This window comes from Phyllostomus discolor, chromosome 12, assembly GCF_004126475.2.
Source record: "Phyllostomus discolor isolate MPI-MPIP mPhyDis1 chromosome 12, mPhyDis1.pri.v3, whole genome shotgun sequence".
Classification (NCBI taxonomy): domain Eukaryota; kingdom Metazoa; phylum Chordata; class Mammalia; order Chiroptera; family Phyllostomidae; genus Phyllostomus; species Phyllostomus discolor.
Genome location: NC_040914.2, coordinates 21378896 through 21403686, shown reverse-complemented (window position 1 = coordinate 21403686; position 24791 = coordinate 21378896). Strand labels below are relative to the sequence as shown.

The window sequence follows — 24791 nt, the reverse complement described above, 5'->3', positions numbered from 1 at the left end:
CGCCTGCTCCCACGGACCCGGGAGTCCAGGACGCCCAGTCTCCTCCCCCTTCCCCAGAACCAAAGCCTAACCATCCCGTCCCGACGTCCCAGCTCAACCTCTAACTCCGCGCCACGCGGGATATTTCCCAGAACTCCGCCTCCGTCAATCTCAGCTCGGGCCCCACCTCCGACTCTGCGTGGGGGTTGGACTTCGTCTGGGTCAGCCCCGCCCCTTCAGCCACAGGTGTCAAGCTGGCAATTCCCGCTGCTTCCCTTTCTGGCCCCGCCCACACTCGGGGTCCTTCCCCTTCGCGGTCCCCCTTAGGGGACATCCACAGATTTGCCTAACGCTCCTGGCAAGACACCGGGCGGCGACATTTCCTTGCTTGTTTTTCTCCGCCTCCAGATACAACGTCTTACGCCCTTGTCAGGAAGATTCTAATGAGAGAGACACTGTCCCGTCCCCAAGCAACAGAGCGGGGTTTCCGGCACCGGCGGGTACACTAGCTACCTCGGGGCGGAGTCCGGGCTGGCCGTGGGGCGGGCCTTGCGAGCGCGCGCGCTATAAGAACGGACACGAGGCAACCCGTATATACTTGGAAGAAAGTGAAGGTTGGGTGAGGCTTCTGTAAGTTTCTGGCTTCTTTCCGCGGCTTTGGGGCCTGGGCCGCCCGTGTAATGCGGTGCCCGGGGCTGCGACGGGGAGGCCTTGTTGCCTCTAGGTTGGGATCACGGCCTTCGTAGTGGCCCTGCGCGCGCTCGGAGGTGAGGCCGGGGGTTCCCCCGCGGAGCGGGCGACGGCGTCTGCAGCGGGTGGTGGCTCTTCGGGGGTGTTCACAGCGGGGAGGACTCTTGCCCCCGGAGCCAACCGGGACTTCCGGGTCTAGCCCTTCTTTGTATGCATCGCAAATGGGCTGCGCCATGTCTGCGGCCCACTTCGCGGGGACGCGCCATCTTGTCCATCTCTTTCGGTGGGTGGGGAGGGGAGCTCATGTGACAGCGCGTTCTGAGATTTTTCCCACTCTGTGCTAGATACACGTGCTTCCTTTAATCCCAGGAGGCTGGCAGTTTTTGCAACTTTGACCAAAGACTCTGGAGTCCTTGGCCGGGGAGGTTAGGATCCCAAGGGTCACTAAGGGAAAAGTGGGAGTGGGGTCTCTAAGTGAATTCCTGCTTTGTTTCTGAGAAGCAGATAGGAGTGCTCTTAGGAGAAAGTAAACGAGGCCTGTGTTCACCTTCAGGAATCATTTTGACACAGTCACTCCACATAGTTTATTAAATGTTAGTGCTGGGCTAATCGGGCCCTAAGGTCTCAGACTTCTGGTCTCCTGGCTGCTGAGCAGTGCCACGCCCTGGCCACGGCTCGCAGCCTGCGGGCTGCGCCTGATCTTCCATCTCCCTGCAGGAACCCAGCCAGAACTCCCTCGAGCTGAGTTTCTTAACAGTGGTAAAGTCACCATGTCTGCATTGCTTCTGCTTGGTGTTTTGAAAGTAAATTTTTTATTTCATCCAAAAGAGTTACCACTTACGTGCCTAAAATAACATTTTCTACTTAATGACGATGCCATTGTCACCCTTAATGTTTCCCGGTCTGTAAATGCTGTTAGCATTGTCTCTGTCCCTGAAGGTGAGTGGCCTCAGGGCCTGGTCTCAGGCAAGCTGGGGCTCCCATGATGTTCAGCACTGGGCTCCGATCACCCTTGAGGACACAGTGCCCCCCAGGACCTTTGACACCTGGGGGTCTGAGGGGCCCTGGTTTGGGTGTTCTCTGGATGCACAGACTGCTTTCTCTGCCCACCCTCACCAAGTCCTTCCTGTGTTACAGGTTTCTCTCTTCAAGAGTCCAGAGCCACCCACCACCACCCCATCTGGGTAAGAACCCTTGCTCCCATTTCCTGACCTACCCAGGTCTAAAATCACCCACATTTTGGGTGACTTCACATATCCTTGGGACCTAATTTATATGCCAACCATTGTGTTCAGTATTTACATACAAACCCCAGCTCTGCTGTTTGTGGGTTTGAAGGTGTCAGTCAAGAGACTGTTCCTGAGCCTCAGTTTCTGTGTCTGTAGAGCAGACACTGCGCATCAGGAAGCAGACAAGTCTGTCCTCTCACAGCTGGTGGGAGGCGGGCACAGAGGGTTGAATCACGTGACATACACAGGCTCTGAAAGGGAGAAATATACATGTATTTGAAGTGGGAGGCTAACCAGAAGTCCAATATTCAGACTTAGCAGAAGAGACAGAATGCCTCCCAGTGTTATCTCTGTCGATGTGGTGGGGTTGACTGGATGCAGTGAATCTTTCAGCCAAGCTGAGACCGCATCCCCTGAGTCAAATGCACAAAAATGGATACAGTTCTTAAAGCTCCCTTGATTGACACAAGTAGCTATTCTTACAGGGACGCAATGTATCTGGCACATGTTTCACAAGTGTTTCAAAGACCCAAGTCATAAAATGAGCTTGGATACATGTTAAGAGGCACATGTGTTCTCAGCTCTACCCCTTGGGTGTCGGCAACGGCTGGCTGCTGTGAAATCAGACAGAAAGTGTTCTCCGGGTTCTCAGCGGCCCTCCAGGGAAGAGAAATTGCTCTCCGTGGTGAACTCAGGTTCTAGGGCCCTAATTGTCTTTCTGGTGGGCTGGCACTCTTCACTCAGGCATCTCTGCAGGGCTCTGCACATGGGGACTTTCTGGGAAAAAGTGGAGGGCAAAGGTGCCCGCTGGCCAGGGGGGGAAGGGAAAAAACAATGTCCAGGGCAGGCTGGGGAAGAGGGTCATGGAATGTGTACAGATTTCTAAGGCAGTCTAGTCCAACAGGCGCTCTGTTCTGTGTTATCCAGTCCACTGGCCGTGTATGGCTCTTGAGTACCTGCAGTGTGGCTAGTGCCCCTGGGAACTGCACTTTTTGACTTTATGTAAACTTGAATACTGTCTTTGTCTTTCGGACAATGCCTTCCTACCCGAGCCTTGGGTTTAAGTGTTTTCTGTCTGCTAAAGAGTAGCTCACACCACCTTTTGTAACTCACCAGCTCCTCCCTGGCTCCCAGGAGGTTCTGGTGAAGTGGGTTCCCCAAGTTAGAGAGCAAGGAAGCGCGATGCAGGACTCTCCCAGAGCTAGAGGTTTCCAAGGTGCCACGTGGCCTCATGGGGCCACTTGGGGGCTGAGCCACGGGAGGCGCCCCCTTTGTCTCACTGGGTTCTTGTCTGCGGGGCAAATATGTTCATTTTAAGCGCTGGGGCTTAGGGCAGCTACTGTGGGTCACACAAGAAGTGACACCCGGAGTGAAGCCACTGAGAGGTGGCTGTAGGGAGGTGTGGTACCAGAAAGCAGCAGGCTATGGGTTCCCTATTTGCAGCTCAGGGGCCAACTGTTGGTCATCCTGCCTGGATCTCTGAGTTCTTGTCTGTGTCATCTCCTTAGCACTCTGGGCAAGGGTGCTGGGACCTGGGTGAGGGCGGGGATTGGGGGACTGGGGCCCCCATGATGTCCAGCACTGGGCTCTGACCTTCCTGAGGACATGGTGCCCCCTGGGACCTTTGACACCCAGGGGTCTGAGGGGCCCCAGTTCTGGGGAGGGGCAGCTGGGGGCATGGTTGCGCCGAACCCCTCTCATTTCCTCATGCCTCCCTGCCCTTCCTGCAGGCAGTTCCTCCAGGAGCGGAAGGGCCTGTCCGTCCCTCGGTAAGAGCAGGACTGGCTCCCCGGTCTGTACTTGGAATATGTGCACTGTGGTGGTGGTGGTGGTGGTGGTGGTGGTGGTGGTGGTATGATGGCAAATGCTGAGGTCGGGCCGAGCCGTGCAGTTGGTGGGGGGAGTGAGGGGAATTGTACAAAGGAGGGGCTGGGGCATCACAGGGAGACATTCTGTGTCAGGGTCCCAAAAGGGCTGAGCTTGGGGCCCCCATGATGTCCAGCACTGGGCGCTGACCTCCCGTGAGGATACTGTGCCCCCCGGGACCTTTGACACCCGGGGGTCTGAGGGGCACCAGCTCCGGGCAGGTGTTGGGAGCTATACCTGTTTCCCCCACCTGACAACAGCTCCTGTGGCGGTGTCCCTCGGGCTGCCTGCTGTTCCCTCCAGGGCAGCCATGACCACGACCATGGCCACAAGAGCGCTGGCACCCACCGAGGTGGGGCTGGGGGACGACTACAAGTACACTGAGCTCCTGGCCATCTCGCAGCGCTTCAAGCAGAGCCCCAATGAGCCCATGACCGCCTGGATCCTGCGTGTGTACGACCAAGGTGGCTCAGCCCTGGCCCTGACCGCCCAGGAGCTGACACTTCTGGGCACCCTGACCAGCGATGCTGTCTTCAACTACCACTGCAAGGGCCTGCAGGGCAGCTGTAAGATGCTGCTCACCTGGCTGCTGCAGGCCTGGCGCCAGCGCTGGAAGTCCTTCCTGCACTTTGAGGGCGCCGAGCTGCCCTTCCGGCCCTGGGCCACCATGGAGGAGGGCATCCAGCTGATTCGAGAGCTGGGCATGCTGGCCTGGATCTACCACGAACCCGCCTCGCCCCCTACACCCGAGGACTTGCCCTTCACCCACCACCTGCAGCAGCACCTGCTGATGGCTGCACCCCCTGAGCTGCGGGTCACGCTGGTCAGCGTGCTCGTCAAGGGCATGACAGTGCTGGAGGCGGTGATGCAGATCCGGGCCATCGCCGACATCGGCCTGCTCTGGCGCCACAATCAGCCAGGCCGCGCCAAGCTCATGCTGGGACCCAACCCAACTCGCAAGGACCTCCTGTGTTGGCTCCTGAGCCACGGCATGCCCAAGGAGAAGGTGTACAAGCAGCCCACCAGGGTCCTCCTGGAACTGTACGTCAAAGAGGCTAAGGGCTGCCAGAGCCACCTGGCCTACGTGCTGGGGGAGGAGCAGCCCGAGCCCTACTCGGACCAGGCCTGTGGCGAGGAGCAGCACATGTGCCCTGACTAGGAGCCCGGGAAGGGGACCCTATGCTGAGGAGCTGAGTCCTTGGAGGCATGATGCAAAGCCCTGAGCATCCCTGAGGTGGACTGAAGGGCCTCCCACCTGCTCTTGAACTTCTGGGGGCAGGTGACCCCCACATAGTTTTTGAGGAGCCCAGAAGGATGTGTCCTGGCCCCTAGCCATGCCATGAGTGTCACCGGCCAGAGCCAGTGGCAGGAAGCAAGCTGTCTGGTGCACGGTGGCTCCCTGGAGACCCCAGCAGCCGTACATTTCACCCCAAGTGGCATGATGGGTGGGCACCCACCCCTCTGCCCCACGGGCCCCCAAAGCACTACAGGCCGAATGGGGAGGCCCCCTGGCCCACAACATGAAGTTTGTGCCCGTTTTCCTAAGGGCTTTTTGTGTATTTGTTTTTAATGCATTGTTTTTACTTAATACTTTAAGCATATATGCACTTTGGAACCCTCTTTCCTCTTGTCACGGTTTTTCTCTTACACTATTTTGTAGCCCTGGCTGGTGTGGCTCACTGGTTGAGTGCTGACCTGTGAACCAAAAGGTCAGTGGTTTGATTCCCACTTGGCACATGCCTGGGTTGCAGGCCAGGTCCCCAGTGGGGGCCATGCAAGAGGTGACTGATTGACACATCTCACATCGATGCATTTCCCTCCCTTTTTGTCCCCCTCCCTTCCCCTCTCTAAAAATAAACAAAATCTCTTGTAGAAAACACTTATTCTATAATGTTTTTCCCTTCTGAAGCAGACTTGCTCTGCATGCTTGGGGCAGTGACGGCCAGGTCCGCCTTAGCTGGCTTCTCCAGCAGTGCCTGTGACCTCTCTGCTCAGCATCTGGGTCCTGTGTGAGGACAGACTGCAGCCCCCCTGCAAAAGTGAACCCAGAACCCTCCTCCAAGGGCAGAGATGAGGGTCTGCACAGCAGCCAGGGGGAGTGGCCTGCAGGAGCCACTCAGCAGCAGGGCAGGGTCACCTGCCAGAGCTGGCTGGGCCCTCCCTGGACCTTGGCAAGAAGCTGGGTGTCTGCCCAGGACCCAGAAGGACACGGCATTCCGTGGCATGGCTACTCCATACCTCCAGAAACAGTGATGGGTGGGTGTCTGGGTGCTCCTGGTGAGGCTACCTTTAGGGCACAGCTCTCTGCCCTCAATGCTGGGAATTGGGTGGAGCCCCAGCCTTTATTTACCTCAGTCCTGGGGGGCCTGGACCCTGGCTTCCCCAGGGGAGGCTGGGAAGGTCCTGGCAGCTGGAAGTGACTTCCAGCCACAGTCCGCCCCTCCTCTGATCCTCCAAGGACCACTTAGAATGGGCACCACGTGACGGAGTGCCCACTGCACACCAGGCTGCCCCCCCACCCTGCAGTGCTCTAATATGGGGTGTTCGCACATTTGCCTGACGGGGCCACACACGGAGGGCAAGGCCACACCAGGAGGAAACTTCCCCAGTCTCAGGAGCCCAACCCCGCCCTTGGGTAGGATGGGCGGGGCCTCCTGGCAGCCAGGAAGGTTGAACACAGTGCTGGCCCCGAGCCCCCACCAGGCCTGCAGTGTTGCTCCCACGTGTGCAGGACTGCCCAGCTACGGAGATGTGGCCATTGTGACTGGGACCCGCACTGTGCATTTTACTTAAACGGCCAAGTGCATTGCTGAGAGATGGGTACCAGCTGCACCTCTGCCAGTCCCCGGAGGTCCATCTCAGAGGCCGGGTGGTCTGACGGGTTTGAGTCCTGGCTCTGCCGGACGGGCTGGGGGCCCTGAGAGGCCAGTCCTTGCCCAGTCACACAGCCTCATGGGCAGCACTGACCGCCCAGCCTTGGGGCCGGCTTGGCTTCCGACTGTCCCTGCACGAGGCAGCCTGGACCTGCACCCCAGGAGCAGAGGGTGTGGCTGGTGCCGCTCAGCTCCAGGGCACTGGGTCTGGCGATGCGGGGTCCACTGGGGGGGCTCCCAGAGCAGCCACAGCTTTGCCAGGTGTCATGGGCCTCTGGGCCCCTCGTGGCACACGTGCCACGCCTGCAAAAAACAGGCACTTCATGTCCCCACCCACTGCCCTCACGCACGTGGGAACGCATAAATGTGCCCATACACATGCCTCACACTGGCACCTCTGCACATACCAACATGGGGGCACATGCTTGTCACACAGACATACATGGACATGCACAGGCACAGCGACACAGTCTCCCACACTCATACGTTAAAAGTGCAGAAACATTCATGCCGGTGTCTACTCTCAGACCACACGCGTGTGTGTGCACAGGCCGTGCACATGCACACGGATGCACACACGTGCACACTCCCCCAGAACCGCTCTTGGCTTCCAGACCCACGAGCCCTCGGCGCCCCCCACGCGCGCAGGAGTACAGAGTAAGTCACGGGAGCCAGCGCAGCGGGTGAGCAGACGTGTTGGGGTGCAGAGGCAACAGTGGGAACGGGGTGCCCGGTTTCGCGGCTCACACCGGGTCTCCCCAGGCCCGCAGGCAGCCGGGTCTCCAGGCCAGCAGGCCCAGCCCCAGGCTGAGCGCCGCCAGCACGGCCACAGCCCCAGCCAGCAGAGGCACCACAGCGGCTGCAGGGAGAAGGCGGGGGCGTCAGTCGAGGGACCCTACCCCTCCTGCCCCCACCCCGACGCCAAGGCCTCACCCGTGGGAGCGGCAGGCTCGTGGGAGCTGTGGCAGGGGACCCCGCGAGCCGGAGGCCGGGCCGGGGCAGTCAGCTGGCGGAAGCGGCCCAGCGGGCAGGGCGCTGGGCACCCGGGGAGGCCGAGGTTCAGGGGCGCGCCGGCGGAGTCGTTGCGGTAGAACAGGGAGACGGTGACGTTCCTGCGGGGAGACAGGAGGCGGTGGCCGGCGGGCGCCTGCTCACCTCCCTCACCCCGACCTTCAGTCCAGAGAAGCGCATCAGGAAGGAGAACGGGGCTCCCGACGGCCGCCGGTCCAGCTCCGCGCGGCGGCGCCCCAGGCCGGCTCCCCATCCCTCCTCCCGCCCAAGCCGTCCGCCCCCGCGCAGTCCCAGGGCCCCGCTCCTCACCCCTCGTCTCCGTCCTGGTCCCCGAGGTGCCTCCGGAACTCGAAGCCGAGGCAGGCGGCGTAGGGCGGGGTGTGGCCGTCGTAGAGGCCCAGGGCGCCCTGGAGGGCCAGCAGGGTGCTGTCGTGCTGCCGGCGGATCGGAGCTGAGCCGGCTCCTCGCCTGGTGCCCTCCTTCCCCCCAGCTCCAGCCTCGCGCATTCGGAAGCCTGCCCCGAGACGTGCGCCCCGCCCACCCCCAACCGGCTCCCCCTGGAGGCAGTCCGGCCAGTTACAGGTAATCGTTCAATAAAGATTGGTCAAGCGCGCTAAGGGAAATTGGACAGCCCCATGAAACGGCCGGCCTTTCCAGAAGAGCTAAACTCTTTCTCTCCGAACGCCACCTCCTCCCTCCTTGCAGGTGCTACCCCTCTAGTGGCGTATGGTCCAAGGGGATGGTTTGCAGATATGCGACCCAAACCAGTGGGCTGAGGGTCCCGCGAGACCGCGGCTATTCCTCACCCCAACCGCCAGGCCCCGCATCCCTGCGCCCACTTGGCCCTGGCTGCCTCCCTTCCCGAAGACTCACAGCCGAGTACATAACCAACTTGAGAGGCAGCCCCAGGCGCTGGACCCGAGAGAAGTTAGCCAGGATGGCGTCCAGCAGGATCCCTGAGGGTGCGAAACCAGGGTGCTGAGGGCCCCCAGAGGGAGGCACCCGGTCTCATGGCCTCCCAGCCTCCCAGCCCCACACCTCACCCCCTGTCAGCTGGGCCTTCTCTGCCGCCCGGGGTGGGCCCACATGGGCCCCAATATCCAAAGCAGAGATCTGGGCCAGTGTCCGCAGGACGTCCGGGGAGGCCCAGGTTGGGAGGGGGAGACCGTGGGCTTGCTGGGGGGAGACAAGGAGGGAGAACAACATCACTGGGATGTCCTGTCCTTCCAAGTCTGTGCTCCCCTCCACTCCCTGCGATCCTCTCTCCACCCCTGCCCCCGCCCCCATTGGAACCCCTCATGGGCTGGGAACGGTCAGCAAGCTGTGGCTTGGGCCATTATTATCAGGAATCGCCATCATTGCCAGCCCAGAAGCCCTTATCTGAACCTCAGGGCCCGGAGGTGTTTCAGGATCAGACGTTCGGGATTTTGGACTGGTCAGGTGGTGCCGAGACCACACACCTCGTAACTCCCAGTGGGGCCCGGGCAGCCCTTAGTCTCACACATGGCTAGTCCCACTGCGCAAAGGGACAGTCCCCCACAGCGAGGGGACCAAGCCTATGAGGAGCATCGTGCGCTCAGCTCAGCTCCTGCTGCCTGGGTTCGGGCCAGGGCGCTTCTCAGGCAAAGGAACCTCGAGGCAGAAACTGCAAACAGGTAACCTTTCCAGCCCAGGTGCTGGCCTCGCCGAGTGCCTCGCACTGTTCTAAGCTCATTGCGGGGATTAACCAGTTTTAATCTTCTCACCAACCCCAGGTGGCGTTCGTCCCAGGGTCACCAGTCCCATCCTGCACACGGGGAAACTGAGGCACTAAGGGTCAAGGGACTTGCCTGAGGGGAACGTGGGTATTGAGCAGCAAAGCTGGGGTTTGAGTCCCTTACACCCCCTGGCTGAGTGGGGGACGGGGCAGAGTCTGACCTGGCACATCAGGGTGTCCAGAACCTTCCACGCCCTGCGGAGCGGCTCCCCAACCAACGACAGCCCCGTGCAGTTCTCCAGGTGAGTCAGGAAGTCCTGGACGGACCAGGCCAGGTAAAGGAGAGGAACTGGACCTCCCCAGCCCCTCTCTGCCTGGTCCCGCCACCCTGCTCACCGTCCAGCCCTCCAGGGCCATCTGGTACTCGGCAGCCTCCGTGGCCTCACGCAGCAGCTCGCGGTATCGGGGACAGCTGCGCGTGGGGAACCTCAGCAGCTGGGGGAAACTGGGGCTCAGAGGACAGCAGCATGGCCGGGGGTGGGGGAGCCGGGGCTGGGTGGCCCTGGCTCTGGCTGTGCAGCCTGGAGACAGTGGTTCACCCGTCCAGAGAACTCTGCCCCCGGGGACAGTCTTGCTGCTCTGGCCCTCTCCTCAGGGCCTCTGGCCCTCTCCATCCCTCCCGCCCCCTGGCCTTGTCCAGGCCCCTGACCTTGTCCTCAGTGGCAGGCACTGTGTGCACAGGGATGGGCCTCCAGGCGGCCTCTGGGCGCCCCGGGGCAGCTTCGGGGAATAGCCCCGCCAGGTTGGCCTGCGCGCTCTCCAGCGTCCGATCGAAGTCGGTGCTGCGGACGTACACCTGGGGGCAGGGAGGGCAGGCAAGGGGACCACAGTCACACAGGCCCACAGCCGGGGTCAGAGGTCGGCGGCAGGGGCAAACCAAAGAAGAGCTAAATCCTTTTAGCTCTTGGGAGCTTCAACTTGGGAGTCGAATGTCAGGTGTCTAGAGTCAAAATATCAGGGCAGATTGGAGTGTCTGAGCTTCAGTGTTGGAAGTTGGGGTCAAGGGTCAGAGGTCAATGGCAGGAACAATCCTACTGGAAGTCAGACATTGGGTGGGCATGTAGGATTAAGGGGGTCCGCTGAGTCAATAAAAGTCAAAAGAAAAAAGGAGTCAGAAAGGGAGATCAGAATGGATGTTGACTGGAAGCTGGAGGTCAAGATTAGGAGAGTGGGATGGAAGACATGGGATCAGGATTCAATGCATGCCTATTGGGGTCAGAGGTCAGAGATCAGGAGGGATGATCCTAACTGGGGGTTGTCAGAGAACAGAAGAGTTAGAGACTCAGGTTTGATGATAGGTAGAGGTCAAAGGTTTGAGGTCAGGAGGGCAAGTTGATTCAATGAAGGCCAAAGACAGAATCAGTCAAGTTTTGGCATTGGGAGTGTGGAGAGCAGAAGGTCTGGCTCATTCATCTTTTCCTCAGACATTTGGCTGGTGTCAGTGAAAGTGAGAAGACAGAGGTGAAGGCCAGAAAATAAAGCCAGGGTTGTTGGAGGTCAGAGGTAAGAGGTCAAGGTGTGACTCAGACTGGGATGGGGTCAGAGGTTGGGTGGGTTAGTCAATGATTCAGGGTCAGAGATCAGACATAGGGTGCAGAGGAGGTTGATAGGAATCCAAGGCCAGACAGAGGTGGGGGCCCAAGGACTGCAATAGAGTCAAGTGGGGGTCAGAAGTGGGAGGTCAAGAGGCCAGGTGAAGGTCAATATGGCAGTACCTCCTCCCGCTGGTACTCAGGGCTGAGAAAGGCCTCATAGCGACTCCTCAGGAAGCGACCCAGCTCCAGCTGCTGGCGGACCCCCTCCTGGGGACAGAGCAGGCTCAGCAGACCCCTCCCCACCCAGCCCCACCACTCACACCCACCCCAGCTTCTTACCGAGGTCAGCTGGCCCAGGCCTCTCGGCCACAGGCTGGAGGCCACCTCCTTGTGCGGGTCAGTGGGGTAGGAGGCCAGCGGGGCCCGGTCGCCATGGCGGAACACCTGGGGAGGAGACCAGATCAGGGCCGGCCTGGGGGAGGTAAGGGGCCAGGCTGGGGTGGGGGCACCTCACCACAGCCACGAACACCAGGGGTCCTTCTGTCAGGCCCTGGGGCAGGAGCAGCAGCAGGAGCAGGAGAGGTCCGGCAGGGTGGCCCTGAAACCCTGGCCCGGCCATGTCCACACAGCCAGACGCTGAGCTCAGCCGCCGGCTGTGCCGCAGCCACACCTGCCCATTACCTCCCCGCCCCCCCACACCCCCCCCCAGAGCGGGCCCCGGCACGCCTCCCTGGGAGCCAGCTCCCCCGGCCTTCACCAGCCTGATTAGCCTGGGGACTAAGCTCTTCAATTGTTACCATGACCCCAAGAGGTGTTGATCGGTTATGATGATTCCCACAATGCAGATGGGGAAACCGAGGCACAGAAGAGTTAAGTAACCTGACTGAGGGAACACAGGTGAGTAGCAGGCAAAGGTGGACTTTGAACTCAGGTGCCCAAAACACAGAGGCAAGGGGACTCCTCCCCCGCCCCATATTCTACACTCACAGTCTCTGCTCTCTTCCAGAACTCTGCACCCCAGTCTGTTCTTACTTTTTTTTTAAGATTTTATTTATTATTTATTTATTTATTCATTTATTTATTTTAGAGAGGAAATGGAGGGAGAAAGAGAGAGAGAGAGAGAAACATCAATGTGCGGTTGCTGGGGGTCATGGCCTGCAACCCAGGCATGTACCCTGGCTGGGAATCGAACCTGTGACACTTTGGTTCGCAGCCCACACTCACTCCACTGAGCTACGCCAGCCAGGCTGTTCTTCCTTTTTTTTCACCCCTTAAATGTTGGGGCTCTTTGAGGATCTCTTGGGCTTCATGGAGATTTCAGCTTCTTCCAGTGAAGAATAGGATGTTCACCCACAGCTGGGCTAAGCCACCTTGGCGTTAGACAGATGGGGTTCAAACCCTACCTTCACCATTGACAAGCTGTGTGACTTCAGGCAAGTTACCAAGCCTTTCTGTGCCTCGGCTTCCTCATTCATGAACTGAGGGAGCACAGTCGGTTGCTCAGAGGATTAAATGTGTTCCAACATATTCAGTGCTTTGGACGGGGTTTTTGCACAGTAAATACTGAAGAGTGTTCGTTATTTCTTTTAAAAAGATTTTATTTATTTATTTTTAGAGAGGGGGGAAGGGAGGGAGGAGCCCTCCTGTGTGGGATTCATGCCCTTAGGAAGGAGACCTCACAGAGCCCCCTGGCCCCCTCCACCACGGGAGGACGCAGAGAAGCGGGCTGTCTGTAACCAGCCAGAACCCTAGTCGGCCAGCACCTGGACCTTGGACTTCCAGGCTCCAGAACTGGGAGAAGTACCTACATGCTGTTTACACGCCCCAGGTCCGTTCTGTTAGAGCTCCCTGAACAAGGAGAGGCAGGCCCCATCCAAGATGTTTAATGGAATCTCCCTTTGGCCCTGTGAGGGGACATATTCACAGGTTGTGGGAATTAGGACGGGGGCACCGTAGGGGACATGATTCAGCCCACTACTGGGCTTCGGAGGAGGGGATCGAGGTTCTTCCCCCAAGGCCTGCCCCACCCCTCCCATCCACTTACCACCCTCAGGGCAAGACTCTGTCCTGGGCGCTGCTCTCTGGATTCCAGCTGGAGTCAGCCATTAAGGGGAGTGGGAACTCATGTATCTCCAGCCTCTCTGGTCTCTTGGGACTCAGGCAACCGGGACCCCTCCCCAGCCCCTTGCTGCCCTGGAGTTCTGTATTAATTCATTTTGGGGGGCTGCCATAAGAAATGACCACACACTGGGTGTCTTAGACACCAGAAATTTATTCTCTCTCATTCTGCAGGCCAGGCCAGGAATGTCACCACGTTCAGGCAGGGTTGGTGGTTCCTGGGGCTGTGAGGAGGGCTCGGATTGCAGCCTCTCCCCTCGCTTCAGGCATTGCCTGCAGCCCTCAGTGTTCCTTGATCTGTAGGTATGGAGTTCTCCTTCTCTGCGTGTGCCTGTCTCTGGGTCTCTTCTCTCCTTACAAGGACACCAGGTATGACCTCGTTTTAATTGATTACACCTGCCAAGACCCTGTTTCCAAATGAAGTCACATCCACAGGTCCCAGGGGTGAGGACTCGAGTGGATCTGTTGGGGAGGGACTCGACTCAACCCCCAACACAGGGGAAGCAGCTCCTCAGCTGGGCTGCTGGGACTTGGGCCACCTCTGAGCCGTGGCCCCAGCATGAAGCCGTCTCCAGTTAACCCTTCCTGCTGGGCCTGCTGCTTTCAGCTGTGACACTGAGACAGAAACCCCTGCCAGAGTGTTTCAGGCACTTCTAGGCATACACTCGCTTCTTAGTGAAATGAGATGTTACCAGAAGTGTAGTTTTGTAACCTGGGTTTTTTTTCAGTTAATGTCTCCTCCTTTCTAATCCCCAATCTCCTTTCCAATGCCTTCGCTTTTCCCCCGGAAGATCATTGACAACTGCTCTGTCCAAAGCAGAACCCAGTTCAGATCGCCCATCGAAACTGCCTGCGTGTTTCTTGTGGATTTTTCTAAAATACAGAAAGTTCCCTTGCCTGAGGGGTTTTTGCTTGTTTGTTTACTTTGTTCTGTTTTGTGCATGGCTGAGACCTGTCAAATGCCTTGCCTTCTGGAATTTTCTGCTTGGCATCCCAATGTGTCATCGCACAGCCGATTCTCATCACTCCCAGTGGTTATGTTGTAAGATGTCGCTGGGGACATTGACTCAGCAAACCCCGGCTCACTGCTTGTAGGGGAAATATCTTTTATATGCACACAGAGTCCGGCCGAAGTAAGGCCTGCTCTAGTGTGGTCGGTGGGGTAATAACACGGGTGTAATAATGTATAGTTTTAACTGGAACATCTCATGTAAAATGTCATAGGGTATGCTTGAGGGGGGTATTGTTGTGTCATTACAGAATGACATGCTTATGATTTTGTAATAAAATAGTTTGTCATAAATGGGGGCGTTATTTGTGCCGGACCCTATATATATATTATATATATTCCATAAATGACCACAGAGCACCGTGGGTATTCGTGTGTTCATTCTGGGGTGAGAAACAGCTTCTAGCAAGGTGGGCTCGTGGCACAGCTGCCCTGTTTCCCTCTGTGTGTCTCCAGGAACCTGGAGGTCAGTTCTACAGGTGCGATGGACCAAAAGAGAGTTCCGTGTCTACACCGGCATCAGGAGGGCTGGCGGAGTACCCCTCAGCAAGGGCCGGTGCTCTGTGGGAGCCACCAGTGCGTCCCCGTCCCGGAGGCCCAGAGGTGGGGAAGCAAACCAGCATCGCCACCATGGTTTCTACCGTTGTAACTGCCGCTCCCACCCCCAGAAAGGGCAACCGGTCTCGGGAATGTCCACTCCAACCTCTGCTGCACCTCGCAGCCTTGCGTCTGGCAGACATAGCTGTTGGGAAGGGGCCTGGGCCACCTACCTATTCTCTGCTGAGCTGTCCCCATGCCTCCCTGCTCACAGCCCTCCCCCGTGGCTCCCCAGCACCCTTGGGTGGAGGGAGATGAACTCCTCGGTGCAGTGTGGAGGGTCTGGGCTCTCTTATCTCAAGGTCCTGATCTCAAGTTCTGATGCGGCATGGAACACTGGATGCTCTGGACCCCCAAGCCTCTGCCCCAGGGTCCTCTCTACCCAGAATGCCTTTCTCTGTCACCTCGGCCACCATTCTGGTCTCCTAGACAACCCCCACTCAGGTTCAGGTGGCTGCCCTCCCCTCTCTGTGTCAGAGGCCCAAGCAAAGCAGAGGGAGGTCAAGCACTGGGCAGCTGAGGACCCATGGCCATGAACTTTCAAGAAGTGAGGACAGATCTGGTGGGGGAAGGGGGGCCAGGGGCCAGGGAGAGAGGGGATGGGTCCTGCCTGACCTCTGACACCCCACCCCCCCACAGAACGTGACTCTGGCCATCGCCGTCTTCACCATCCTCGCCTCCATCTACTTCTTCAACAAGGTGAGGGAAAGAGCGCCAGGCGGTGGGCTGTGTCTATGTCCATTTGGGCCCCATTCCATAGTTCTGGCCTCCCTTTCTCTCCCCTGTCCCTGTGTACCTCTGTGCCTCTGTCTCTCCTCCTCTCTTAGGCTCAGCAATGAAAAGACACAGGACAGCTTAAGCCAAGAGCCCTGCTCTGCCCCGACCATGACTCTGGACTCTGAAATCCAATAAATGTGACTGAACCAGCACATCCAGCTCCATCCCACCATCTTGGGCCTGCTCTGTTGGAAGGGCCATGGGCCTGGACCCCTGGGTCTCAGGGAGGAGGGGCTGGGGGCCTGAACTTTTGGGTCTGAGGGAGGAGGGGCTGGGGGCCTGGACTCCTGGGTATGAGCTAAGGGGCCCAGAATTTGAGCTTGGTGTTGAGGGACATGTAGGAGTCTGTCAGGAGTCTTCAGAGAAGGGAAGGGTGTTCTGATGCTGGGTGCCAGAACACAGTGGAGAGAAAGAGCAGGGCTGATTCACCACGTGACCCCAACTCAGACTCTGCACACATCAGACTTCATTCCTTTCCTCTGAGTCCTGGTTTTCTTATCAGCTTGACCAAGATAAGAATCTTCATCCACTGGGCCCCAGAAGGCCCCAGCAAGGACAGCCTGAGATCAAAGACAAGAATGGAAGTTCAAAGCAGCCAAGGGTCTGTCGTCATCATCTCTTTTGTTATATTATATCAATACATCTTTCTCTTTTCTTTTTTTTTAGATTTTATTTATTTATTTTTAAAGAAGGGAGGGAGGGAGAGAGAGAGAGAGAGGGACATCAATGTGCGGTTGCTGGGGGTTATGGCCTGCAACCCAGGAATGTACCCTGGCTGGGAATCGAACCTGGGACACTTTGGTTCCCAGCCCGTGCTCAATCCACTGAGCTACGCCAGCCAGGTCTTTCTCTTTTCTTAGCAAACTCCTATTCAACCTTCAATACTCCTTGTCAATGTCCCTCCCTGCAGAAGTGTCCTGATGTCCAAGACAGAGCCCCCCCGATGACCACCGCCTCCCCACACCCTGCCTCCATCCCCAGCGGGTGCCATGCCCTAGGGGACACCTCAGCCTTGGGTTGAGCTCTAGCCACGTTCTCATCTGCAAAGGCACAGGCATGAGCCGGCTGGCTCCGCGAGTCGGAGCACGGTCCCATACTCCAAAAGCTTGCCATTCAATCCCCCGTCAGAGCACATAAGGGAGGCAGCTAATAGATGTCTCTCTCTCACATCGATGTTTCTCTCCCTCCCCCCACCCCGCTCTGTCTGTCCAAAATCAATAAAAATATATCCTCAAATGAGTATTAATTTTTTTTATTTGAACTCAAGATCTGAGAAGGCGACTCCTGAATAAGGTGACCGAACAGCCTGGGTTTCCCGGGAAAGACCCGGCAAGTTCTCATTACGGATGGGATCTTAGTTTCCCATAGGTTCCCATTTTGCCTGCGGGGTGACAAATCCCCCGGCCAGGTGGTTCCCGCGTCCTCAGTAATCGCGCCCTCTTCAGTCCGCCAGCGGCGGGATCTGATCTGGACAACCTTCCTTATAGGAGGCCTTGGTTGCAATACTCTGAATGACCACATAGGGGCAGTGTTGGACTATTTTCCCAGGCAGAAGTTAGTCCAGTCCAGGAAGGAAGAGGCTGGCTGCGAAACCTACATTCTGACACCGAGGAAGGCGGGAAGGGAGGAGGCGTCCTCCTTGCTGTTTCCACCCCCTCACCACCACCACCCCCCCTCCCTGCCTGGGCTACCTTGGACCCTTGTTTCAGCCCCCTTATCTCTCTGCATCCCTCACAGGGGCCTTTCTACACTCAAAGTTGACCCCCTCCCTCCCTGCACACAGCCCTCCTGGGGCTCCCCAGCGCCCAGACAAGACTCAGGCCCCTCAGCCTGGCATCCAAGGCTGCGTGACCTGACTCCCTCCAGTGTTTCCTCTTTAAAAATTCCGTCAATCGCCTAACCTCCCACCATGGCCTATCCTTAACCACACAGAACTCACAGATGGTTTTTTAAAGATTTCATTTATTTTTAGAGAGGGAAAGGGAAGGAGAGAGGAGAGAAACATCAATGTGTGGTTGCCTCTCGAGCGCCCCCAACTGGGGACCTGGCCTGCAACTGAGACATGTGCCCTGACCCTAACCCTAACCCTAACCCTAACCCTTTGGTTCGCAGTCTGGGGGAGCCACACCAGCCAGGGCAGGCATGCCTTTTTTTAAATGCCCCAGTGCCTTTGCACATGCTGTGCCTCCTGCCTGGAGTGTCCTTTGCCACCTCTGTGTTGGCCCTTCCAGAAGGCTTCCTGGAAATCTTTCCCTATCTGCATGAGTCTCCATCTGCCTCCACCCCTCCCACCCCCTCCCACTCTCCCCTCCGGTCCTTGGTGGCTGTAACTGGGAGCTTGAAGGGAGAGGACCCAGAACAGACTCTGGCTCCTACTGGACACTCCCCCCTCCCCAGTGTGTGATTCGTGGCTGTCAGTGTTTGCAAAACAATTTATTGACAAAGACATTGGTCTTGGCGTCCCCCAGGCTTTCCAACCACTTAGTGCTGGTTTCTTGGTCCCCTGGGAGCCATCAGGGTCACATTTGCGCGACCACACACGCTGCGGAGGGACGGGGCTCAGGCCAGCAGCCAGTGGGCTTCCCAGGGTGATGGGTGGTTTGAAACTCCCAGCTCCCAGCCCCACCCAGGCCCACTGAAACCACAACGCCCGGGGATGGGGCCTGGCCATCCATCAGATGTTAAAAGCTCCCCCTGGAGATTCTAATGCGCCGACAGGGTCAAGCTGCACCATGGCAATGCATTTCCTGAAGACTGAGAGAGACAGATTTCCCCCCTGGGGCTCCGTGCATTTCCAAGGTAGCTCCGTGGACACATTGGAAGTCGTGCAACATGGAGCAAAAATTAACCTTTAGTTTGGAAACGTTTGGGAGTTTGCGCTGGAAAGACAGGAAACAGCAGGGCTTCCAGGCAGGGACCCGACAGGCAGGAGGCGGTGAGGAGGGGCTGAAGTATCTCGAGAGAAGACGAGTGGCACCTAAGGGCCTGGGGACCCGTGAAATTTGGGGGCCCAGGGCTGTTACCCAGTCCACCGAGGAGACCGAGGGGTCCCGATGTGCGTGGGGCTTTCCTGGTTTTAGGCCTGAACACCCCACATCTGGACACTACGCAGTCCCTTGGCTGCCAGGCTGGTTGGGAGTCTAGTTCCAAATTCCTGCCCCGTGCCTGCATTCCCGTCTTCAGACCCAGGCCCGAGGCTCTCCATCTGTCTTTCTCTGGGCGCTGTCTCCCTGTCCGTCTGTCTCTCTCCCCACTCATTCTCCTGTCCTTCAGTCCAACGCCAGCTCTACTTCCACCTGCCCCAGAGCTCTCCCCAGTTCAGTCTCTGCTGACGTCTGTCTCCATACCTCTTCCTGTCTCGTCTCCCCCCACCCCCCCGCCCCTCCCGGCAGCCTCGCCTCCCCTCCCTGACTAGGCCTCCGTCTGCCACCAGGACGAGGCAGTCCCATCCCAGCAGCATCACCCCCGTTGCTCCCTCTTCTTCCACTTTACCTGCTCTCTCTCTGGGTCTCTGTGCCCCTCCATCTGGGTCCCTGTCCCCCTCTCTCTGGGTCTCTGTTCTCCCCCCTCACCTCATCATCTCACTACATCAACGTCCCCCATTCTCCAGAGGATGGACAGGTGGCAAGACCCCCTCCTCCCCCTCGCTGCAACCCCTCAGGACTTTCCCTCAGACTCTCACAGGAGGGCCGGGTCTCCATCCCCAGCGCCCGGCCCTGTCTCCTCCTCAGACCCTCCACCTGGGCAGGAGGAACAAGGGGCCCGAGCAGCCACCACCTGAAGCTCTGGTGCCCACACCAGTACAGCAGAGGGTTGAGGCAGCCGCTGGCCCCCACCAGGGTGAGCCCCAGGGGCCCGAGCAGCACCCAGACCTCCTCTGTGCCCAGCCCGGCCTCCCGAGCCCCCAGCAGCCTCACCAGCAGCAGCAGGTGGAAGGGGAACCAGCAGAGAAACAACATGGTCCCCAAGGCCCAGGGCAGCCCCAGCAGCGGGGGCCTCCCCGTGAGCCTTGCCAGGCACAGCTTGGCCTTCAAAAGGCTGTGGAAGGCACGCAGGACCCCCAGAGGCACCCCGAAGCCAAATACCAGCTGATTCAGTGCCAGGTCGGGGGAGAGGGGGGGCGGCTCCTGGGAGGAGGTCCCATTAGGAAGCTCACCCTGGGCCACCCAGCCCCGAGGGGCTCGCAGGGCCCGCACGCCCAGGACCAGCAGGAGGAGCCAGAAGCCACCGGCCCAGAGAACCACCTGGCGGGCGGAGCGGTGGCTCAGCGCCCAGGCTGGCCAGAGAGCCCAGCAGCAGCAGTCAGCAGCCGCACGGGTCAGCAGGCGGCCACTGGCATAGAAGGTCAGGAAGGCGAGGCCGGGGTCCAGGTGGCAGAAGGTGCCACCCAGGGGCCAGCCGGAAGGTGTCCAGGTGAGGACCAGCGGCAGGAGGACCATGAAGGCAACGTCGGTTATGGCTTGGTGGCCGAACCAGGCAGCTGAGAGCATGGGAGGCAGGCAGGGCCCGGCCACTCGGATCACCAGGACATGGCTGGCCACCTCCAGCAGGTAGGAGGCAAGGGCAGCCAGGGAGTAGCAGAGGAAGAGGGCAGCACCTGGTGGGCACAGGACTCCAAGGGGTGCCGGCCGCCGAGTCTCTGAAGGGCCTTCCATGGGCTGGGTCGTGCTGTGGGGACCCACAGGCCAACTCGTGAGCATGCCCCACGTCCCCCGCCCCACACCAGACTTCCCCTGGCCCTCCATCTCGGGGACAATCACCGTCCACGCAAACCCGAGGTGCTGCCCTCTCCCCATGTCTTCCGGCCACCCCTCAGTCTCACGCTGACTCCCGCTGCCCCGGCCCCTGTGCCCTGGCCCAGTTCGGGTACCACCTCCCCTGGGGACTCAGCTCGGCCTCCACTCCAGCCTCCAGTCTGGCCACCCCAGGGCTCCAGAAGTGACCTGCCCCTCCCCTGCTCAAAGGCCTCCCATGGCTCCCCAGTGCCCCTGGATGAAGTCTCAGCCCTTCCTCCCACCTGGGGGTGAAGCCCCCAGGTGGATTGGCCCTGCCCGCCCCCAGAACCAGCCCATTCTCCAGCCTCAGAGCCTGCTGCCCCTCCCCATCCCCTCGGGAAGCCTGCACCACCCGAGGACTGCAGGAGCCGTGCTGTGCCAAGCCCTAGGAGGCAGCTGCTCTTAACAGCTCTGCCTTTCAGCTAGGGAAACTGAGGCTGGGGAGGGAGATTCCCTTGCTCAAAATCAAAACAGACTAAGCAGAAACCCAGCCTGGATTTGAACTCACATCCGTGCAAACTCAGAGGCCTTGGATGTTAACTCAAGAGATCTGCACCCAGGTTTTGCTCTGTTTGTGAGCCTCAGTTTACCCACTCTGTTCCTCTGTGGTCCTGCACTCACCAGCAGGTGGAGGGCCAGGTGTCTTCCGGGCATCCAAGCAGGAGCTGGCAGCAGGGGTCTTCTCTTGAGGACTCACGGTAGGGAGGAGCGGGCAGCTCACCAGTGGATAGAAGAGGAAGTGGGAGCCAGGGTCCAGCTGGAAACCAGAGGGACTGCCACGCACAGCCTGGGCAGGAGCCTCAATTTCCCCACCTGTGAGCTGAAGGATGGTGTGTTTGCCTGGGCGGTCTCTTCCCATCGCCCTGGGATGAGGTCTGAGCCGCTCAGCCGGGCATCTGAAGCCTCGCTTCTGGTGGCCCCGCCCACAACGCCGACCTCAAAACTTACCACTTCCCCGCCCACTGCTCTGGAGTTCCTGAAACCAGCACCACGGTTCCGTGTACACTCACACACATGCACACACACACCCCCAGCCTCGGTCCTCGCTGTCTCCTCATCCTGGAGCACTTTGCTGTGCCCCATCGGCTCCGCCGGCAAACTCCTACTCATCCTCCAAAACCCTACTGGGTGCCACCTTCCCCAGAAACCCTTCGCTGACCACTGCTCACTGGACCAGACTGGGTCACGTGACACCTCTCCGGTGGGCAGGGTCTCTGAGAGGGGGTTCAAGCTACAGCAATGACAGGAACTATGTTTTTTTTTTTCCTAAGATTTTATTTATTAATTTTTAGAGAGAAGGGAAAGGAGGGTGAAAGAGAGGGAGAGAGAAACATCAGTGTGTGGTTGCCTCTCATGTGCCCCCTACTGGGGACCTGACCCGCAACACAGGCATGTGCCCTGACTGGGAATCGAACAGGCGACCCTTTGGTTCACAGGCTGGTATTCAATCCACTGAGCCACACCAGCCAGGGCCCATGTATCACTTTTTAAATTCCTGTCTTGTTTTGTTGTCTGTCCGCACTCCTAACTCCCAACCTGTGCCGTAGAAATTCCATAAGGGTTAGGGATTTTCATCCCAAAGAAGTGCCTAGCACACAGTAGCTGCTAAGGAAATAAATACTGTTGAATACAGGGCTTCACAGGTTCAAGGAAGGATCCCCGAGCCCATTGTGGTGGGCAGAGTAATGGCCCCAAAGGTGTCCATGTCCACATCCTCAGAAGCTACATGTTATATCACCTGGCAAAGGGGAACTACAGGTGCTAAGCAGGTGACCCTAAACTAGGGAGAGGACCCTGGGTCATCCAGGTGGGCCCAGGGAGTTCCTGGGGTCCTGGTGAGTGGAAGGGGGTGCAGAAGGGCAGCAAAGACACTGCCCCCCACCCTGGAGTGGCCAGGCTGCAGCGGGAGGGGTGGGGCTGTGGTCTGGAAAGAGGAAGGGAAGGGAGCCCTTCAGGGAAGTGGGGACCCTGCCCTACCCTCCTTATACTGTGGCTCCAGTGGGCCACCGAGTGCCCAAGACTGGGAGGGTGGCAAGGAGAGGGAGGGGGAGGGGGGTCCTGGATTAGAGGTAGCTCACTACCAGCCTCTCCCTCCAGCCCCTCCTGGCCTGGCCTGCCCCTCCCCCCACTCTCTGGCTCCACCACCCGGCTCCTGTTCCCGGCTCCTCCTTCCCTCCTGCTGGACCCCCACTCCAGCCTTCTCCTGGCCTTTTTACCTCCTTGCAGGGCCCCACAGGGATCTTTCACCCTTGGCCTTGACGCTGCCCCTCCCCTGCTCACACACACCCCCACCCCCCATGGCTCCCCAGTGCCGCTGCACAAAGTCCCAGCCCCTCAGCCTGCACTTCCACGGAGGCCCATCAAAGCCCCCGACTGGAGCCCTGGGCCCTCACACCTGGCGCCTGCTCTGGCACTACCGTGCACCCCTCGGTCACTCACTGTCAGTGTCCCTCTCCGGGGCCAGCCTGCCGCCCCTGGGGTCCCCCGCATCGCTCACGACAGGAAACATACAGAAAGGCACCGTTAGCACTTGAAACCCAGGCCTCGGTCAGGCCAGGGGGACACCGAGGGGGTGGGACGGCGCGTGGTTCCCCACAGGACCCGCCCCAGGAGCCCAGGGGCAGGAAAGGGGGAGGGGCACAGCAGCAAATGGAACAGACAAGGCGGTAAGGCTGTCACATGGCCCCTCTTCATTTTATTGCACGGGAACGAGAATGAGAACCCGACCCTGACCTCCTGACCCCGGCTGGGACCTTGGACTGGGGCAGGTGATGTGCGTCGGAAAGCAGTCGGGGCTCAGACACGACGGGAACAGAACCTCCGACTGTGCAGCCCGAGACGAGAGCGCGAGCGAGAGCGAAGGTGTCAGGTGTCAGGGGCTGAGGAGTCTCATGACAGCTATTTTCCGACTTGGATGACAGTCTGTCTGTCTCCCGCAGCTGCGAACACATCACACCCGGCGGGTTGGGGCTCCGCCTCCCCTCTCTCCTTGTTGACAGAAACAGAGGTGGTGATTAAGAGAGTGGCTGCCGCCCTCCCGCCGGGGAGCTGAGTGTCTTTCCGTGGGATGTGCTGCAGGGCTGTCTTCCCCCAGCTGGGAGCTCCGAGGGCAGAGGCTGCAATCATGGCAGGCGAGCGTGAATCCCGGGGGGTGGGAGAGATTTGTACGTACGGTGTGCTCAGTGGATACTTGTAGGGTCAGAGGATGATGGCGTGGAGGTGGGGGCTGTGGGACCTGAAGGATGAGGAGTGTCAGCCCCTCCCCCCAGAGTACCCTACCTACTGACAAGCCCAGGACAGGCAGCCCCGTGGCCCCGCCCCCTGGAGTGGCAACCCCTCTCCATCAAACGTAGGCCCCTCCCCTTCTAATGTTACTCCTTCACCTTTCTAGCTCCAGTGCCTAGAACCAACCCCTTCACCTGACAGGCGCCCAATAACCATGACCGGATAGATGAGTGGGGTAAGACCGTTCAGTTCCCGACTACCTCTTATTTGCTGTGTGACCTTTGGTAAGTGACTTTACCTCTCTGAGCCTCACTTTTCTCATCTGTCCAAGGAGCGTAATTGCACGATGCCACTTTGGGGAGTCTGCACGTTGATAAGGCGCCAGTGCACAAGACATGATCCGTACCTGTGAGCAGCCCTTGTTTGAAGGCTGAAGGAATGAACCACCTTCTTGGGTTCTTATAGAAATCTTATTAGAGAAGGATTTTCAGCCCCTATTTGGCCCAGTAAGAATCCGAGGCCTAGGAGGGCATCCTTCACAAACCTCTCTCGTGGAGGCTGCTCAGGGAAAGGCTGAGTGTCTCACTGGGCTGGACCACACCCAGGAGCTGCACCCTCTCTGGGCTGGTTCTCAACACCTGTCTTACCAGTCACATCTGTTCCTGCCACCAGGAGAATCCTGCAGCCAGCTCAAAAACCCTCAGTCTCCGGGGAAGACTGCTTAACCGCCTTCACTAGAAAATCAATGCGAATTTAAAACCTCACCACAATCCCACTCTCCTCCTCAGGGAAGGCTAAGATCCAAGAGACTGACAGCAGCCAGGCCAAGCATGGGAAACAGCCTTGTTGAGAGCCTCTGGCAGAGTCGGGCAGTGGGAACCGGGCCCTCTGACCTCACCTGGTCTCCTAGGAGGAATCTTAACAGACCAAAATACCCATAATAGCAAACGTTCCCATTGCACCTTCGCAGCACCAGCAATAATGCATGTAATTTGCACAGCAGCCCTTTGAGAGAGGGGCTATTATTATGCCATTTCATTCTGTCGGAAACTGAGGCACAGAGGGTGGAAGCAACTTGACGGGTGTCACCCAGGTGTAAGTGGCCAGCATGCCATCCTGCCTTTTGGGAGTATTCATGAAAGAACATCAGTACAAATATAAAAGGATATCATTGTTAGGAAAAGAGAGAGAACCAGTTTCTTATCCACTTTCTTTTTGGTTAATTGTCTCATTAATATCTATCAATGCTTTCCTTCAAGTTTTTGAGCATTTATTTTATTGGTTTTCTTTTTTATATATAAGATTTTACTTACTTATTTTTAGGGAAAGAGAAAAAAAGGGAGAGAAACAT

The 24791-nt window shown here is 58.5% G+C and overlaps 3 protein-coding genes, 1 long non-coding RNA gene and 3 other non-coding genes across 15 annotated transcripts; 5 read left to right on the top strand and 2 right to left on the bottom strand.

Annotated features, from left to right (window-relative positions):
- The first annotated feature begins 485 nt into the window (after positions 1-485).
- Positions 486-5635, top strand: LOC114511188 (Friend virus susceptibility protein 1-like). Of its 9 annotated transcripts, none has more exons than XM_036012625.1 (4): positions 490-593; positions 1807-2583; positions 3629-3667; positions 4025-5483. In XM_036012625.1, the coding sequence occupies exons 2-4, from the start codon at positions 2454-2456 to the stop codon at positions 4921-4923; spliced, it is 1068 nt and encodes a 355-aa protein (XP_035868518.1). In that variant the 5' UTR covers positions 490-593; positions 1807-2453; the 3' UTR covers positions 4924-5483. The 9 variants fall into 9 exon arrangements, with proteins under 9 accessions (XP_035868517.1, XP_035868518.1, XP_028385671.1 ...); XM_028529870.2 differs by having other exon boundaries at positions 500-746; positions 1807-1853; positions 4025-5634; XM_028529871.2 differs by having other exon boundaries at positions 500-746; positions 1807-1853; positions 4068-5632.
- LOC114511744 lies at positions 1644-1734 on the top strand. Its single transcript, XR_003685718.1, has one exon. It is a non-coding gene; the product is annotated as a small nucleolar RNA SNORD88 (small nucleolar RNA).
- LOC114511743 lies at positions 3459-3548 on the top strand. The gene has a single exon (XR_003685717.1). It is a non-coding gene; the product is annotated as a small nucleolar RNA SNORD88 (small nucleolar RNA).
- On the top strand, positions 3882-3972 carry LOC114511745. The gene has a single exon (XR_003685719.1). It is a non-coding gene; the product is annotated as a small nucleolar RNA SNORD88 (small nucleolar RNA).
- A 1614-nt stretch (positions 5636-7249) lies between the features above and the next one.
- ACP4 (acid phosphatase 4) lies at positions 7250-11579 on the bottom strand. The gene is made up of 11 exons (XM_028530429.2): positions 11454-11579; positions 11279-11383; positions 11120-11206; positions 10054-10200; positions 9741-9839; positions 9566-9661; positions 8692-8824; positions 8522-8604; positions 7958-8082; positions 7571-7749; positions 7250-7496 (listed from the first exon to the last, which is right to left on the bottom strand). The coding sequence occupies exons 1-11, from the start codon at positions 11556-11558 to the stop codon at positions 7381-7383; spliced, it is 1275 nt and encodes a 424-aa protein (XP_028386230.1). The 5' UTR covers positions 11559-11579; the 3' UTR covers positions 7250-7380.
- Positions 11580-15122: 3543 nt separating this feature from the next.
- Positions 15123-15592, top strand: LOC118497494. Its single transcript, XR_004900018.1, has 3 exons — positions 15123-15210; positions 15303-15362; positions 15491-15592. It is a non-coding gene; the product is annotated as an uncharacterized LOC118497494 (long non-coding RNA).
- Positions 15593-19024: 3432 nt separating this feature from the next.
- On the bottom strand, positions 19025-21089 carry LOC118497679 (formyl peptide receptor-related sequence 4-like). The gene is made up of 2 exons (XM_036012858.1): positions 20837-21089; positions 19025-20108 (listed from the first exon to the last, which is right to left on the bottom strand). The coding sequence occupies exon 2, from the start codon at positions 20093-20095 to the stop codon at positions 19025-19027; it is 1071 nt and encodes a 356-aa protein (XP_035868751.1). The 5' UTR covers positions 20096-20108; positions 20837-21089.
- Positions 21090-24791: the final 3702 nt, after the last annotated feature.

Excerpts from the sequence above, each read along its gene's own strand:
- ACP4 (XM_028530429.2), bottom strand. The coding sequence starts at position 11,558 with ATGGCCGGGCCAGGGTTTCAGGGCCACCCTGCCGGACCTCTCCTGCTC. Across the intron at positions 11,384-11,453 it reads CCCTGGTGTTCGTGGCTGTG|GTGTTCCGCCATGGCGACCG; the intron begins GTGAGGTGCCCC and ends TCTCCTCCCCAG. Across the intron at positions 8,825-9,565 it reads TGGACACCCTGATGTGCCAG|CAAGCCCACGGTCTCCCCCT; the intron begins GTCAGACTCTGC and ends GTCTCCCCCCAG.
- LOC118497679 (XM_036012858.1), bottom strand. The coding sequence starts at position 20,095 with ATGGAAGGCCCTTCAGAGACTCGGCGGCCGGCACCCCTTGGAGTCCTG.
- LOC114511188 (XM_036012624.1), top strand. The coding sequence starts at position 1,579 with ATGCTGTTAGCATTGTCTCTGTCCCTGAAGGTGAGTGGCCTCAGGGCC. Across the intron at positions 1,854-3,628 it reads CCCACCACCACCCCATCTGG|GCAGTTCCTCCAGGAGCGGA; the intron begins GTAAGAACCCTT and ends CCCTTCCTGCAG. Across the intron at positions 3,668-4,067 it reads AAGGGCCTGTCCGTCCCTCG|GGCAGCCATGACCACGACCA; the intron begins GTAAGAGCAGGA and ends TGTTCCCTCCAG.